Source organism: Schistocerca gregaria, chromosome 10 (assembly GCF_023897955.1).
Source record: "Schistocerca gregaria isolate iqSchGreg1 chromosome 10, iqSchGreg1.2, whole genome shotgun sequence".
Taxonomy (NCBI): Eukaryota; Metazoa; Arthropoda; class Insecta; order Orthoptera; family Acrididae; genus Schistocerca; species Schistocerca gregaria.
Window position 1 is genome coordinate 133261665 of NC_064929.1, and position 12742 is coordinate 133274406.

Here is a 12742-nt window from a genome sequence, read left to right on the forward strand (position 1 = left end):
CAAACCATGTACAATATCTTACTAGAAAGGCGTTTCTGTGACTTTTCAGTGTAGTATCCATTTCTTTGCACACCTTTTCGCCATCGTTCTTGAAATCAGAAGAGTGTCTTGCGATTTTTAAGTTTCTCGCGGCTGCCTAAAGACGGCGACACACTGCTTTCTGGATGATCTACAGCGTCGGAGCATCGGCCTCGCAGCTGCTCTTTCACAGAAAAAAAAAAACAAAAAACAAAAAATAGTCATAGGGTGCGGACTGAAGGAATTGTGCAGAAGACTTTGTCATGTAAACGTTTAAATTTTCCCACAGTGGCACTAGCAGGGTTGAGGCCACAGGCAATCGTGCTGCTGTATGATCTTCTCTCCTGGGCGGAAAAAAAAAAAAAATCAAATTGGATGGATAGGTACAAGAGCTATCAACATTCATGCTAAAGAGAAGTGCGTCCACATGTATCATGCAATCATTACAGAATACTGTGCGCTATGAGACATTTGTAATTCGTTGCAGCCTTCGTGAGTATTACTTCAGGTACTGAGAGTCGAACGGAGGTCCATGGACAACACGCATGCAGAAATCACAGGCACCGACCAGTGTCGCATAGTATGCGAGAATGTTTCCATGTCGTACTGTAGAGTGTTTGGCTCACAATCTTGGATTCATACACAAAGGGTAAGTTTTCAAACACCAACACCGTATAATGTGGAAGTAGTGGGTTTCGGCCGATTCTGAATAAATCCCTAACGGTACTTTGACCTACTTTCACTTGTGGCGTCCGTCACACTCTAGACTACCTCGTGCCTGCATGGTATACTTTCAGTAAGCATTGCCCCCACAAGGTCCTGAACCGCGAATATCCAAAACGATAATCCCAGTAGGTAGAAGTAGTGGAACGCATGTTGAAGTGTCCGAAATGCGCTTTGGATAGTTGGACTATTGCCGGAAATTTCGAAAATAACAAAATACCACTGATGAGATTTGAAGCTGGAACCTTCTATGATCGGATGCTAATAGCCGAGGGAGATGATTAGAATTTATCGTCAGGGGATGTGAGAAGGACGGGTTAAGTAGTGCAGCTGACTGATTAGATTTTAACGTCTCCGCCAAAATTCTAATTTTTATCCTGATATGTCGAGAGGAGGAGAAGGGTCGTATGAGAATGTATGGGGAAAGAGATGACATTACAAACGAAAGGTGAAGGTGTACAGTTAGGATTTTATTCAGAACCGATAAAAAAAACCATTACTAATGGACGCCATTACTCTAAATCAAGGGTAGTCAACCTTTTTTACCATCCACTTTTGTATCTTTGTTAGTAGTTTAAGTTTTCTAACTGACCACCAGTTCCAAAGTAATGGTGATTTATAAAGCAGAGAAGTACCTTTACGTAGTGAAATTTGTAAAACAGAGTTGCAGCAAGTTAAAGCATGTAATAATAAATACTTAGCAAATACTTTATGTCAAAATTTTATGAAAATCTAATGAAACCATCTTTAAGCGCCTACTGCCCACAATGAAAGCTGGAATACTCACTAGCGGGCAGTAGGAAACAGCTTGACTACCACTGCTGTAAATAATCGAAACATTTACATTCAGTGAAAAGAATGGCAACAAGTCATGCCATTTGGGTTGCGAATCAAATCGAAAGCATCCTCTCTCTCTCTCTCTCCCTCTCTCTCTCTCTCTCTCTCTCTCTCTCTCTCTCTCTCCCCTTCCTCCCCCCCCCCCCCCCCCCTCTCTCGCATCAGTTCTTAGAGTTGCAACAACAGGCCACAAATACTTACACAAACTTGCACGTATATCACAGAACTATAATTTCTGTCTCTGACATCGCAACGAAAGTAATGTCTTACAACTACACCATTTAAAAAACAAATGGGGAAAGGTATTTTTCAGGCGTACTATGTATGACGTTAGAGTTTGTCAGTTTTCTACGACAAAGGAAACATCAAACTCTCTGCACTGTACTTTTTCATCGCCAATACTGGGCTGACAATGGAACGTTAAATTGAGGGCAGGAAGACGTTCTTGACAAACTTTCACGTTGATGACACCTTCGGACTTTTCAAACCTTCTCTAATGACATTATGCTGCATGCCTATCGAATGTGATTTGACCGCTTTGGAGCGCAACGCGACCGCAAATTTTGTTTTTGCATACAGCGTTTAACCATTAGGGACCGTTCAAAACCATTCAACGAAATTTGAACGTTATCCGAAGCAGCAAAGGGTTCTTATGCTTTCTCATCCCTCCTACTGTGCGCCTTCCTGTGGCGTGGACACACACGCAAATAAATCGGGAAAGAGTCCAAGTGTCACCTTCGGCAAAACCCTCGGAGATACCCACCCATCTTTATTGGGAATTTTACAAATGAACGTGTACAGAAACAACTTTGTAGAGTAGTCCGATGCGTCTGAAGGCAAGCAACTCACTGACATGCCTGAAAATCCAGTTACCTGCCTACAGGCGCCTCGGGCTACTTACACGTTGTTTCCGTACACTTCATTTGTAAAATTCCCAATAAAAATGGGCCGGTAGCACCGAATGTTTTGCCGAACTGGGGATCTTACAGGGATTCTTTGCCGTTTCATTGATGTATGAATCAATGTTGCACCCCCATCCCCATCTTCCCTAGTGATAATGCTACAGGAGGACGCGAAATACGAGGGAGGAAAAAGAAAACAGCCGTTTGCTGCTTCGGATCACGTTCAGATTTCGTCGAATCGTTTTTAAGAGTCTCCAATAATTGCATTCTGTATGCCTTTATCGGAACAAGAATTACATTCACACTGCACTCCAAAGGAGACAGATCATGTTTAATGGAGCTGCAGCCCCATGATGTACTTAGAGTAGGATTGAAACGCCCAAGGGTTGGCAGCAGCGTCCAACGTTGTCAAGAACGTCGTCGTGTTGCTTGTCACTCTGTGAAATGTCGTGTGGGAATCAACGCCCCAACGACAGGGCGGTTCCATTGACGTCCTTCGTGCCACCTTCTAAGGCCTTTTTGTACCGATTCTGAGCGGCGAGGTGTTTGGAATGTTTTCCTCTGCGCGATTTCAACACTGGGCGTCTCGGTTCTAACCTCCATTGCGGAGGCGTCAAAAGAAGGGATGAAAAGTGGGTAAGAGGAGCTGTGACGACCTTCCTCTCGTGTGCCACGTCGACGGTGGCGTCGGACAGAATTTTTATGTTGAAGTTTGGTGCGAATGTGAAACCTTACACGTCGCATGGACTTCTGAGCTGTGGCCTTTTTTTCGCGTGTGGCGACACATTGCTGTCTGAAGCGTCGCCGGAGCCGTAGGTGACGTCACAGGACGCCAAGGTTTTGCACCGTTAGGGAGCAATGTTGTACGCACCTTTGGGCCTGATTTCAAACTTATGCGTGGCAATGAGTGGGAACTACGGGGTTTGTAGAAAGTGATCCTTTAATTCTTTGGCGCAGTCTTCATAAGAGTGTTGTTTGATTCTGGAAAACAAGAGGAGAAGTAACTTCGTGGGCACATATACGGCAATAATTTCAATTTGTAATGCTTAGACTTAATGCTTAATCATTAAGTCCCGATTATCACTTTGAAAAAATCAAGCGGCGATTATGAATCTTGATGATTATAGTGTACATCCTATTCACCATTCAATGCCACACATTTTCCTCAAGAAAGCTGTTAGGCGGAAACCTTGGTTGTGCAAGTCAGCATTTTGGCTGCTCTGAAAACTCTGCACCTAGAAAATCACCTCGTCGCCGTTCTGGAACTGCGTGTCACTCAGTGGGTCTTCGTCCGAGGAAAAAGATGGAAGTCACCGACTGCCAGGTCAGGAGAATACGGCGGAGAGCAAAATTTAGTAGTCAGGGAAGCAGAATGTGTGACTCTGGCGTGTGAAGAATGAACAGGAGCGTTGTCGTCCAGCAAAACCGCCTCCTCGGACAACTGTCGGCGACGCTTCGTATTGAAAGCCTCCCGTATCCTCGCCAGGGGAATTGCCCCTTACGAGTATATTCTGCCTGTCCCACACCTCTCGGCATCAGTTGTCCAATGATAGTTTTGCCTTCGCCTTTTCAGGCGCTGGTAAATCCACATCGTGGTGTCTTTTTATCCTGCTTGCTCTCCTCCATTGCCTCGTGGTCATACTGATTGGGAAAAATACGACGAAGTGTTCAGGTGGGAAGTTAGGTAGTTACATTTTCCATAGATCATTCGAACGGGTCTTTCATCGACATGATGTGGAACGAGACAGTTTACGGGACTTGTAGACATGATTAGTGTCAACATTAATTAACATATTATTTTTTAATCCTACTCGTGCTACTGCACTTAAAAGCTAGGTGGTGGTTCCTTTTCGTACGGGCTATCAGTCTTCAAATAGAAATTCGTCCATGGAATACAATAGTAGTCCAAGGCAAATTAGATTAGATTTAAAACTTGCTTTGCTACCAGACAGACATTTTACGGTATTGGGCAAATTATAAAAAAAATTGTTGCTGTGTTTTGAACTACTTTCTGGACCACCGCCAGCTCTAATAATGGGTAATAAATGTAATTTTTTTTTCCACTACTGTTGTAGTTATGGGTATCACTATTGTTTTCAAGCTGTGATGGATTATTTATGACGAATTTTGTTGGCGGATACACGTGTTGTGATCGTGCTGTTAAAATGTCCAACTCCTTGAAGAGTGCAATATATGTCAGGAGACGGATTCGTTTGTTTCCAAGACTAACAATTTTAAGAAGAGCAAAAGAAGCTGAACTTATTGCTTGAGAAGCTCACCAAAATGCTTCTTCGAGTTCAAGTCTATGCCAATATGCAAATCCAAAAACTTGGAGCATTCTACCCTATTTGCTGACCTCCGTTCATGTGCTACGTAAATTGTTGGAACTGACCATTGCATATTTTTTGCCTTAACTGTGCTGCTGCCTGCCGAGTAGTGGTCACACTAGTTCTTATATACATCATCACTATTGTCAGGTTTCTAGTCACTGATGTAAGGTAAGTCATCTGTGTTATTCCTGGTAGATCACTTAAACGTAGAGTGACACTTTTTTCAAATATCAGTGTTTGAACAACGTCTTTCGGCCCACAAGTGTAGTTCCTTGCTGTATCTTCCAGTCTGATAGTTTCATCTGTGACCCACTGATGCCGACTTGTCGTCCGATCGGGAAAAGTGACCTTCCTGTGAGGAAAGGACGCCACTTGTCTCAACAGTTCATTTTTAATGTCTTTACCGCAAAAGAGTTAGTTACTTCTTTATATTGATTTGTAAATCATTTTATATACGAATTTGTCATCCACCATTATGTCCCTTTGTGATTATTTTGAATTAATTTATTAATTAATGTTCTTTAAAGCCTTTTCTGTTTTATTTCGCGTAATACAAGAATCCGATTGAAATTGGTCTGTTGCAGCCGCTAGGTATTGTTTCAGATAGTAAGGCATCAACACGCCTAGAATATATGAGTGGAAGTCAGAGCAACGAACTATGGAAAATTCGTCTGCGCCAATGTGATCAAAGTCCGTAGAGCGGACTGTAAGCGTTCTGTGCTATTATTGGCTGATTCGGTGACGTCACTAAGGAACAGGAACAACGTATAACGTGTGGCCCGCGCATTTATGCGATGTCTTCTTAGTATGTTTTAGTCTCTATCCAAATAATGAAATGTAAATTGCTAATCTGCTATTGCTATAATGTTACTGCTAAATTCTATAAGTTGCCTATGTTATAAAAAGACTCTGCCGATTAAAAATAAAAAAAAAAACCAAGCACCTACCGAATCGAAACAGGCAAAGAAAGTACAAAGTATAGCTGTTTTTGAACTTTCTGTCAAAGTAAATGTTCGAAATGAACAAGTAGTTTCTGAGATGGTTCACAGAAACGTTTTAACGACTAAACAACTTGTATGGAAGGCTCACTTTTGTTTTACATTAATCAAGCTAATTGATGAACACTGTAATTTTCACTCAAGAAATTATACGAGTGCCCCATTTGTATAAAGAATTTGAATCAACTAATCTAACTAAAACATCCTTTAAAATACCCCGACGGCAAACTGCGTTTTATTCAAAAACTCAAGGTTGCCATTGCAGGGAGAGGGTAAGGGTATACGACTTTTTCCCGACGAAACTGTAATTTTTCTGAGAACGGCGTGCAAATGTCTCCTTTGACACATCGCATCCTTTTTCACCCTTGTAAGAAGCATCTGATTTGACTGGGTGAAAATATTTTGCCCACTATTCGATTAATTTCATTAGGCAGAAGTGCAATGTTACTACTTTTTCATCGTGCAGATGTTTCGTTGATGACAACTGACTTCCAAGTTCTTTATTACGTGCTCACAATTTCATACGTATGTTTTTCAGACGTGCATTTCTGCCGCCATGGAATACTGCAAACTGATTGTATCTGAATCAATGCAAACTACTTTACCTGTGAATGTACATTTGTAGATAGACTATACATTCATCACCTTCTGTGTTGAAAACTTTTCTAAGGTGTTTATACTTCTTATATGGATCGCAAATTCTGTTACACATGGTGTGCTATCACTGGCGCTGCTAGCCTACTAGATGGGAAATTGCACGACGGAAATGCATCGCTCGTAAGCACTCATTTTCGCGGAAGTTTATCGATCACGAACGCAAGTCTTTAACATAGTTTCTTTGAAATGACGAGTACATTTTCTAGCATTTGCAACATTCACACCGACTTTCCTGCAGAGTTTTGGCAGCCAAATCTTCTGTATCAGGAGGGAAAGCGTGAATCCTTTGCTTAAGCTGTGTTGTGGTGGTTGCATTACTCTACATCGTTGCCGTTCGCTTCCACCAACTCAGCATGGGTTGTTGCAGCGTTGTCCTCGTTACGAACGCAAAAAACGAGTTACCGTAAGATATCAACGAGCTGATCTAGTGACGTGCTACAGTACGGATTTCAGTGTGTACCAAGACCGCAGACGAATACCTGCAAATAAGCAAAAAGAACTCATGCAACCTCTCTTTTTTTGCAATGACAATTGAAATTTTAGAACTACCCTCTCAGTAACGTAACATACCGTTCGTAATTTGTCCTGAGTGCCGTGATGGCCGTACTCGTGAGGCGGCGAAGTGCTTCACTGTGCTCGATGTGGTCTTTACAGTAATGTCTAGCGATAAGACAGTTTTGAGTCACGACTCCCGCATATTTCTGCTGCTTTATGAGATCTAGTTATGAAGACTGTAGGTGAACTTTTGGTGTGATCTGAAGACGTTCGTAGAACGAAACTGGTTGTGGCGCAATAAACTTATCTGAAATATAGCTGTGGTGGATTTGTTGACATGTATATTATTTGTCAATAGAGCACGAAATGATCAAGATGAGAAATGAAACAGCTCGGGAGATAACAGCTGAAGACCCCAAGAACAGAAAACTGAGGAGAAAAGATTAACGGAGAAAAGATTAAAATGTGGTGTCCATTTGGAGAGAATGTAGAGGATAATGATGTCTAGGAAGATGAGCAAAATGAAGGTGGGGTGCCAAAGGCCAAGCAGTAGGTTAAGAGAGAAGAGAAACGGATAAAGTAGTTGACGGGAGTAGAAGACGGCGCCAAGTAGCTACGGATTGGCGGCATGGACACAAGACAAGAAAGAGAGTCTGGGGTTCCAACGAGACCCAGCCGTTGGCGGGAAGCTGTGCATCGTGATGATGAAGATGAAAATGATGATGAGAAAGATGAAGATAATGCTTATCAGTTAATTTTCTGATGTTGAGTGATAAGTGGTGATCAGTAAATATTCAGCTTGAAGAGAGACAACTTTTCAGCCAAGATCGAATTTGTAAAACCTTTATTTTAGGTGACCGGTTTCGGTAAACAGAGTTAACATCATATGATGCCAGTATAAACCAGTAACTACAAAATTTTTCTCCATGGGAAGGAGGCACTTGGCGAAACATTTTGTAAATACTGGTTTTAACTTTGAATATTCTTTATATACTGGTTTCAACCTGTTCAGCTAATTAAGATATGGAGTATATTTATACATCAAATTGGTAATGATGGTAACTCTGTTTACAGAAACGGGTCATCATAAATAAAGGATTTAGAAACGCGGTATCAGATGGGAAGTTATCTTTCTTCAAGTTGATGATGGTTATGTTGATGGTGATTATGAAGATGAAGATGTTGGAGATGGCGATCGTTTGACAGTGATGATGATGATAACAATTGATAAGAAGAATTGTCGAATAATTCTGGAGACCAAATACAAGCGTCTGGCAGTAGAAAGTGATATTGTGAGCAGGAACGACAGGTGCAGGGACAGAGTACTCACGCGCGGGGTAGGTTTGCGGGATGCCGTTGGTGTAGACGGCAGCGGCGTCGGAGGCGGCGTGCTGCCCGTTGGGCGTTTGCGCCATGCTGAAGTTGGGCATCGTGGGCGACGGCAGGCTGGGCAGCGCTCCGTTCACGGCTGGACCCGCACCTGCCAATGAGCAACAGCGTCACTCCCAGCTGTAAGGGGCCCAGCTCCATACGCGAGCCTCGTAAAAGTAATGACGAGTGTATGTATTTTTATCTGTTCCTTAGTTATCTAGCCTATGGAGTGACACCTCGTGGCAATGATGGGAACTACAGGCTCAGGAGGTGGTGATCTGGTCGCAAAAGCAGTAAAGTAGACACCACATACTATAAATTAAAAGTCATCCACAGTATTTTTCTTTCTGTATTGGAATTCTAATCTCAGAAACTACTATAGGTATTTTATACGGTTTTCTGTAATATCTAGACTGATTCACGAGGAAGGTTTGTCTATAACACTACCTAATTATACACAAGTAGTCTGGCCGTATTAACAGTACCTACTATTAAGGAATTATCGCCGGCCGGGGTGGCTGAGCGGTTCTAGGCGCTACAGTCTGGAACCGCGCGATCGCTACGGCCGCAGGTTCGAATCCTGCCTCGGGCATGGATGTGTGTAATGTCCTTAGGTTAGTTAGGTTTAAGTAGTTCTGAGTTCTAGGGGACTGATGACCTTAGAAGTTAAGTCCCATAGTGCTCAGAGCCATTTGAAACATTTTGAATTATCCGAATGATATGGAATCGGCAGATGTGATGTACAAGTACAGACAAACAAATGAATAGAAATTCAGAAAAATTGTACGATGTATTCAAGAGAAAGAGCTCCGCAAATTGAGCGAATCAATAACGCATTGGTTCACCTCTGACCTTACTTCAAGCACTTATTCGGCTTGGTATTGATTGGCAGAGTTGTTCGATGCCCTGCTGGGGAATATCTTTCCAAATTCTGTCCAACTGGCGCGTTAGATCGTCAAAATTACGAGCTAGTTGGAGGGCCCTACCGATAGTACTCCAAACGTTCTGATTTGCCGGGGGGGGGGGGGGGGGGGTACTGGCGACCTTGCTGGCCAAGGTGGGGTTTTGCAATATCTAAGACAAAGCAGCAGAAACACTCGCGGTTGATGGTCAGACATTATCTTGCTGTACAAAATGGGGCACAGAATATAATCGCAGTACCGCTGTGCTGTAAGGGTGTCGCGGATGACAACCAAAAGAGTCCTGCTATTAAACGACAAGTCTCCGCTGTTCATCAAAACTCAGTTCGAGGCGGAACTCATCACTGAAGACAATTCTACTCCAGTCAGTGAGATTCCAAGTCGAAGACATGTCTGGAGACCAACAGACAGTGGTGCAATACCAACCTGTCACCCGCAACTAGGATTAATAGTCTGAGTTACCATTTCTCTTAGTTTTTACTGGATACTTCTCATGTGAAGCTCTGGTGGGTCTCTAGTATACAGGGTGTAACAGAAAGGTATGGCCAAACTTTCAGGAAGCATTCGTCACACATAGAGAAAGTATATTATATGGACGTGAGACCGAAAACGCTTGATTTCCACATTAGAGCTATTTTTCTACTTCCCTTCATAAACACATTAATCATGGGAAACACACAGAGACAGAAAAAAGGCTCCAAGCGCTATGGGACTTAACATCTGATGTCATCAGTCCCCTAGACTTAGAACTACTTAAACCTAAGTAACCTAAGGATATCACACACTTCCACGCTCGAGGCAGGATTCGAACCTGCGACCGTAGCAGCAGTGCGGTTCTTGACTGTAGCGCCTAGAACCACTCGGTCACAGCAGCCGGTCCACACAGAGACAGAATGTACCTGCATAACATGAAACGGTTTCTTACAGGAAACATTCAAAATGCCCTCTTGGTTATAGCAAAAAACACTGTCTTAAATGACATGTTCAAAATGCTCTCCGTTAGCAATAATACATGCATCAACCCGTTGTCGCACTGAATGCCTGATGTGCTCACGTATCCCTGAAGAATCACGTCGTCAACAAAAAAGTCTGTCAACGTTTGGGCCGCAATTATTGGTGACTATTAGGTTCACTCAGATTCAACGGAGAAACTGACCATTCTTCCATTGAGAATATTCTACCTATTGTGCTAGAACATGTCCATTTACGAGTGTGGCGCAATATGTACTTCATGCACGATGAGCTCCTCCTTATTCCAGCGTTAATGTTAGTAGGCTTCTAAATAATAGATTCCGTGGTAGGTGGGCAGGCAAAGGTGGACCAATCCCTTGGTGGACTGAGGGAACCTTTTATCTCTTCCTTAGCTACAACACATGGTATTACCGGGCTGGAGACAACTACAAAATGGATCATGTCTTTGATCTCTGTGGAGGACTGTTTAGATACGTATTCAGTGGCATGTACCTTTCTCTTCAACTACTCCGTTATGAAATGGAATTAAGTTACTTACCATTATTGGTAATTCCACTGCTATATTCACATTATTTTGTCTCTGTTTTCTGTGTATTACGACGTCGATATCTTCGTCTCTGCAAATTAGCAGTATCGTACTGTTACGCTGCAATGTTGAACTACCGTACCTCGTAATATTTACAGCCCTTTTGTTTAAGCTTTTCTTATTGTAAATTTAAACGTGAACGATGTGGTTGAGTACTTGATTTTGGGAGTATATTTCAACTGATCCAGCATCAAGGTTCGATAGAATCCCTAACGTCATTTTCGGTTGTGAACCACTAAATTTCAAAACACGACAACTTCCACATCTTCATATCTGAATGGTACAGAGAATAACATCTCTTTAATGCGTGTTGAAGCATTTTTAGCAGTGTAGGATGGTCATACAGTGTCTTGCCTTAGGTGTTGGGCATATTTGAGCCTCATTGTACTTGCAAAGTGTGCAAAATCTTACTTATAATACAACTTTATTTTTGCTCAGATTTTCGAAGAGTTGCTTATAGTATGATAAGCATACACCCTAATGAGTTATACAGACAGTTTAGGTGCAGCAATATTTAATATTTGAAGTTTCATCGAGCTTGCGAAGTGTGCGACAACCACAATAAATGATGGAGTAGTTTTACTTACTTTCGAGATATCGGAGCTGACATTGTCTTAGGAAATGTCACGTTTTTCACTGTTACTGTGTTCGATCATGCGTTCTTAAAACTGTTCCTTTCGTTCTGCAGTTTGAGCGGTATGTCGTGATAACCCTATTCCTCCCTCCCTAATAAGACAGTTGGGTTGTGTATTTGCGTTTGTGTGTGTATATGTGTGTGTGTGTGTGGGGGGGGGGGGGGGGGGGATTTCGCAAGCCATAGGTTCCGAAATGCAGCCGCACCGATTGAACACATACTTTAAGTGTTTGCTACTGCTGGAATGTGAACATTACATTTTGCGACGCATTTTAGAATATTGTGCCATCACAGATGTTGATTTGGGTCTTAAAGCGTTTTCTCTGATACTTAACCTGTACTAGTTCCTAGATACTCGATGTAAACATCACGCTTATGACTGCTAAGGTCGCAGTTTCGAATCCTGCCTCGGTCATGGATGTGTGTGATGTCCTTAGGTTAGTTAGGTTTAAGTAGTTGTAAGTTCTAGGGGACTGATGACCACAGATGTTAAGTCCCATAGTATTCTTTTTTTTCTTTTTTTTTTTTTGAATATCGTTACATGGAAGTTGCGGGAAGTAATATACACTCCTGGAAATTGAAATAAGAACACCGTGAATTCATTGTCCCAGGAAGGGGAAAATTTATTGACACATTCCTGGGGTCAGATACATCACATGATCACACTGACAGAACCACAGGCACATAGACACAGGCAACAGTGCATGCACAATGTCGGCACTAGTACAGTGTATATCCACCTTTCGCAGCAATGCAGGCTGCTATTCTCCCATGGAGACGATCGTAGAGATGCTGGATCTAGTCCTTTGGAACGGCTTGCCATGCCATTTCCACCTGGCGCCTCAGTTGGACCAGCGTTCGTGCTGGGCGTGCAGACCGCGTGAGACGACGCTTCATCCAGTCCCAAACATGCTCAATGGGGGACGGATCCGGAGATCTTGCTGGCCAGGGTAGTTGACTTACACCTTCTAGAGCACGTTGGGTGGCACGGGATACATGCGGACGTGCATTGTCCAGTTGGAACAGCAAGTTCCCTTGTCGGTCTAGGAATGGTAGAACGATGGGTTCGATGACGGTTTAGATGTACCGTGCACTATTCAGTGTCCCCTCGACGATCACCAGAGGTGTACGGCCAGTGTAGGAGATCGCTCCCCACACCATGATGCCGGGTGTTGGCCCTGTGTGCCTCGGTCGTATGCAGTCCTGATTGTGGCGCTCACCTGCACGGCGCCAAACACGCATACGACCATCATTGGCACCAAGGCAGAAGCGACTCTCATCGCTGAAGACGACACGTCT

At 43.0% G+C, this 12742-nt stretch overlaps 1 protein-coding gene across 6 annotated transcripts in view; it reads right to left on the reverse strand.

The window, feature by feature from the left end:
• Positions 1 to 12742, reverse strand: part of LOC126293440 (CUGBP Elav-like family member 4) — a 669441-nt gene that overhangs the window by 131390 nt on the left and 525309 nt on the right. For 5 of the 6 annotated variants that reach the window (XM_049986672.1, XM_049986673.1, XM_049986669.1 and 2 more), the window contains exon 8: positions 8291 to 8440. The exons of the other annotated variant lie outside the window; for it this stretch is intronic. In XM_049986672.1, the coding sequence (XP_049842629.1) occupies positions 8291 to 8440 (150 nt within the window). The remainder of the gene's footprint in view (positions 1 to 8290; positions 8441 to 12742) is intronic. 6 annotated transcript variants of the gene reach the window in all.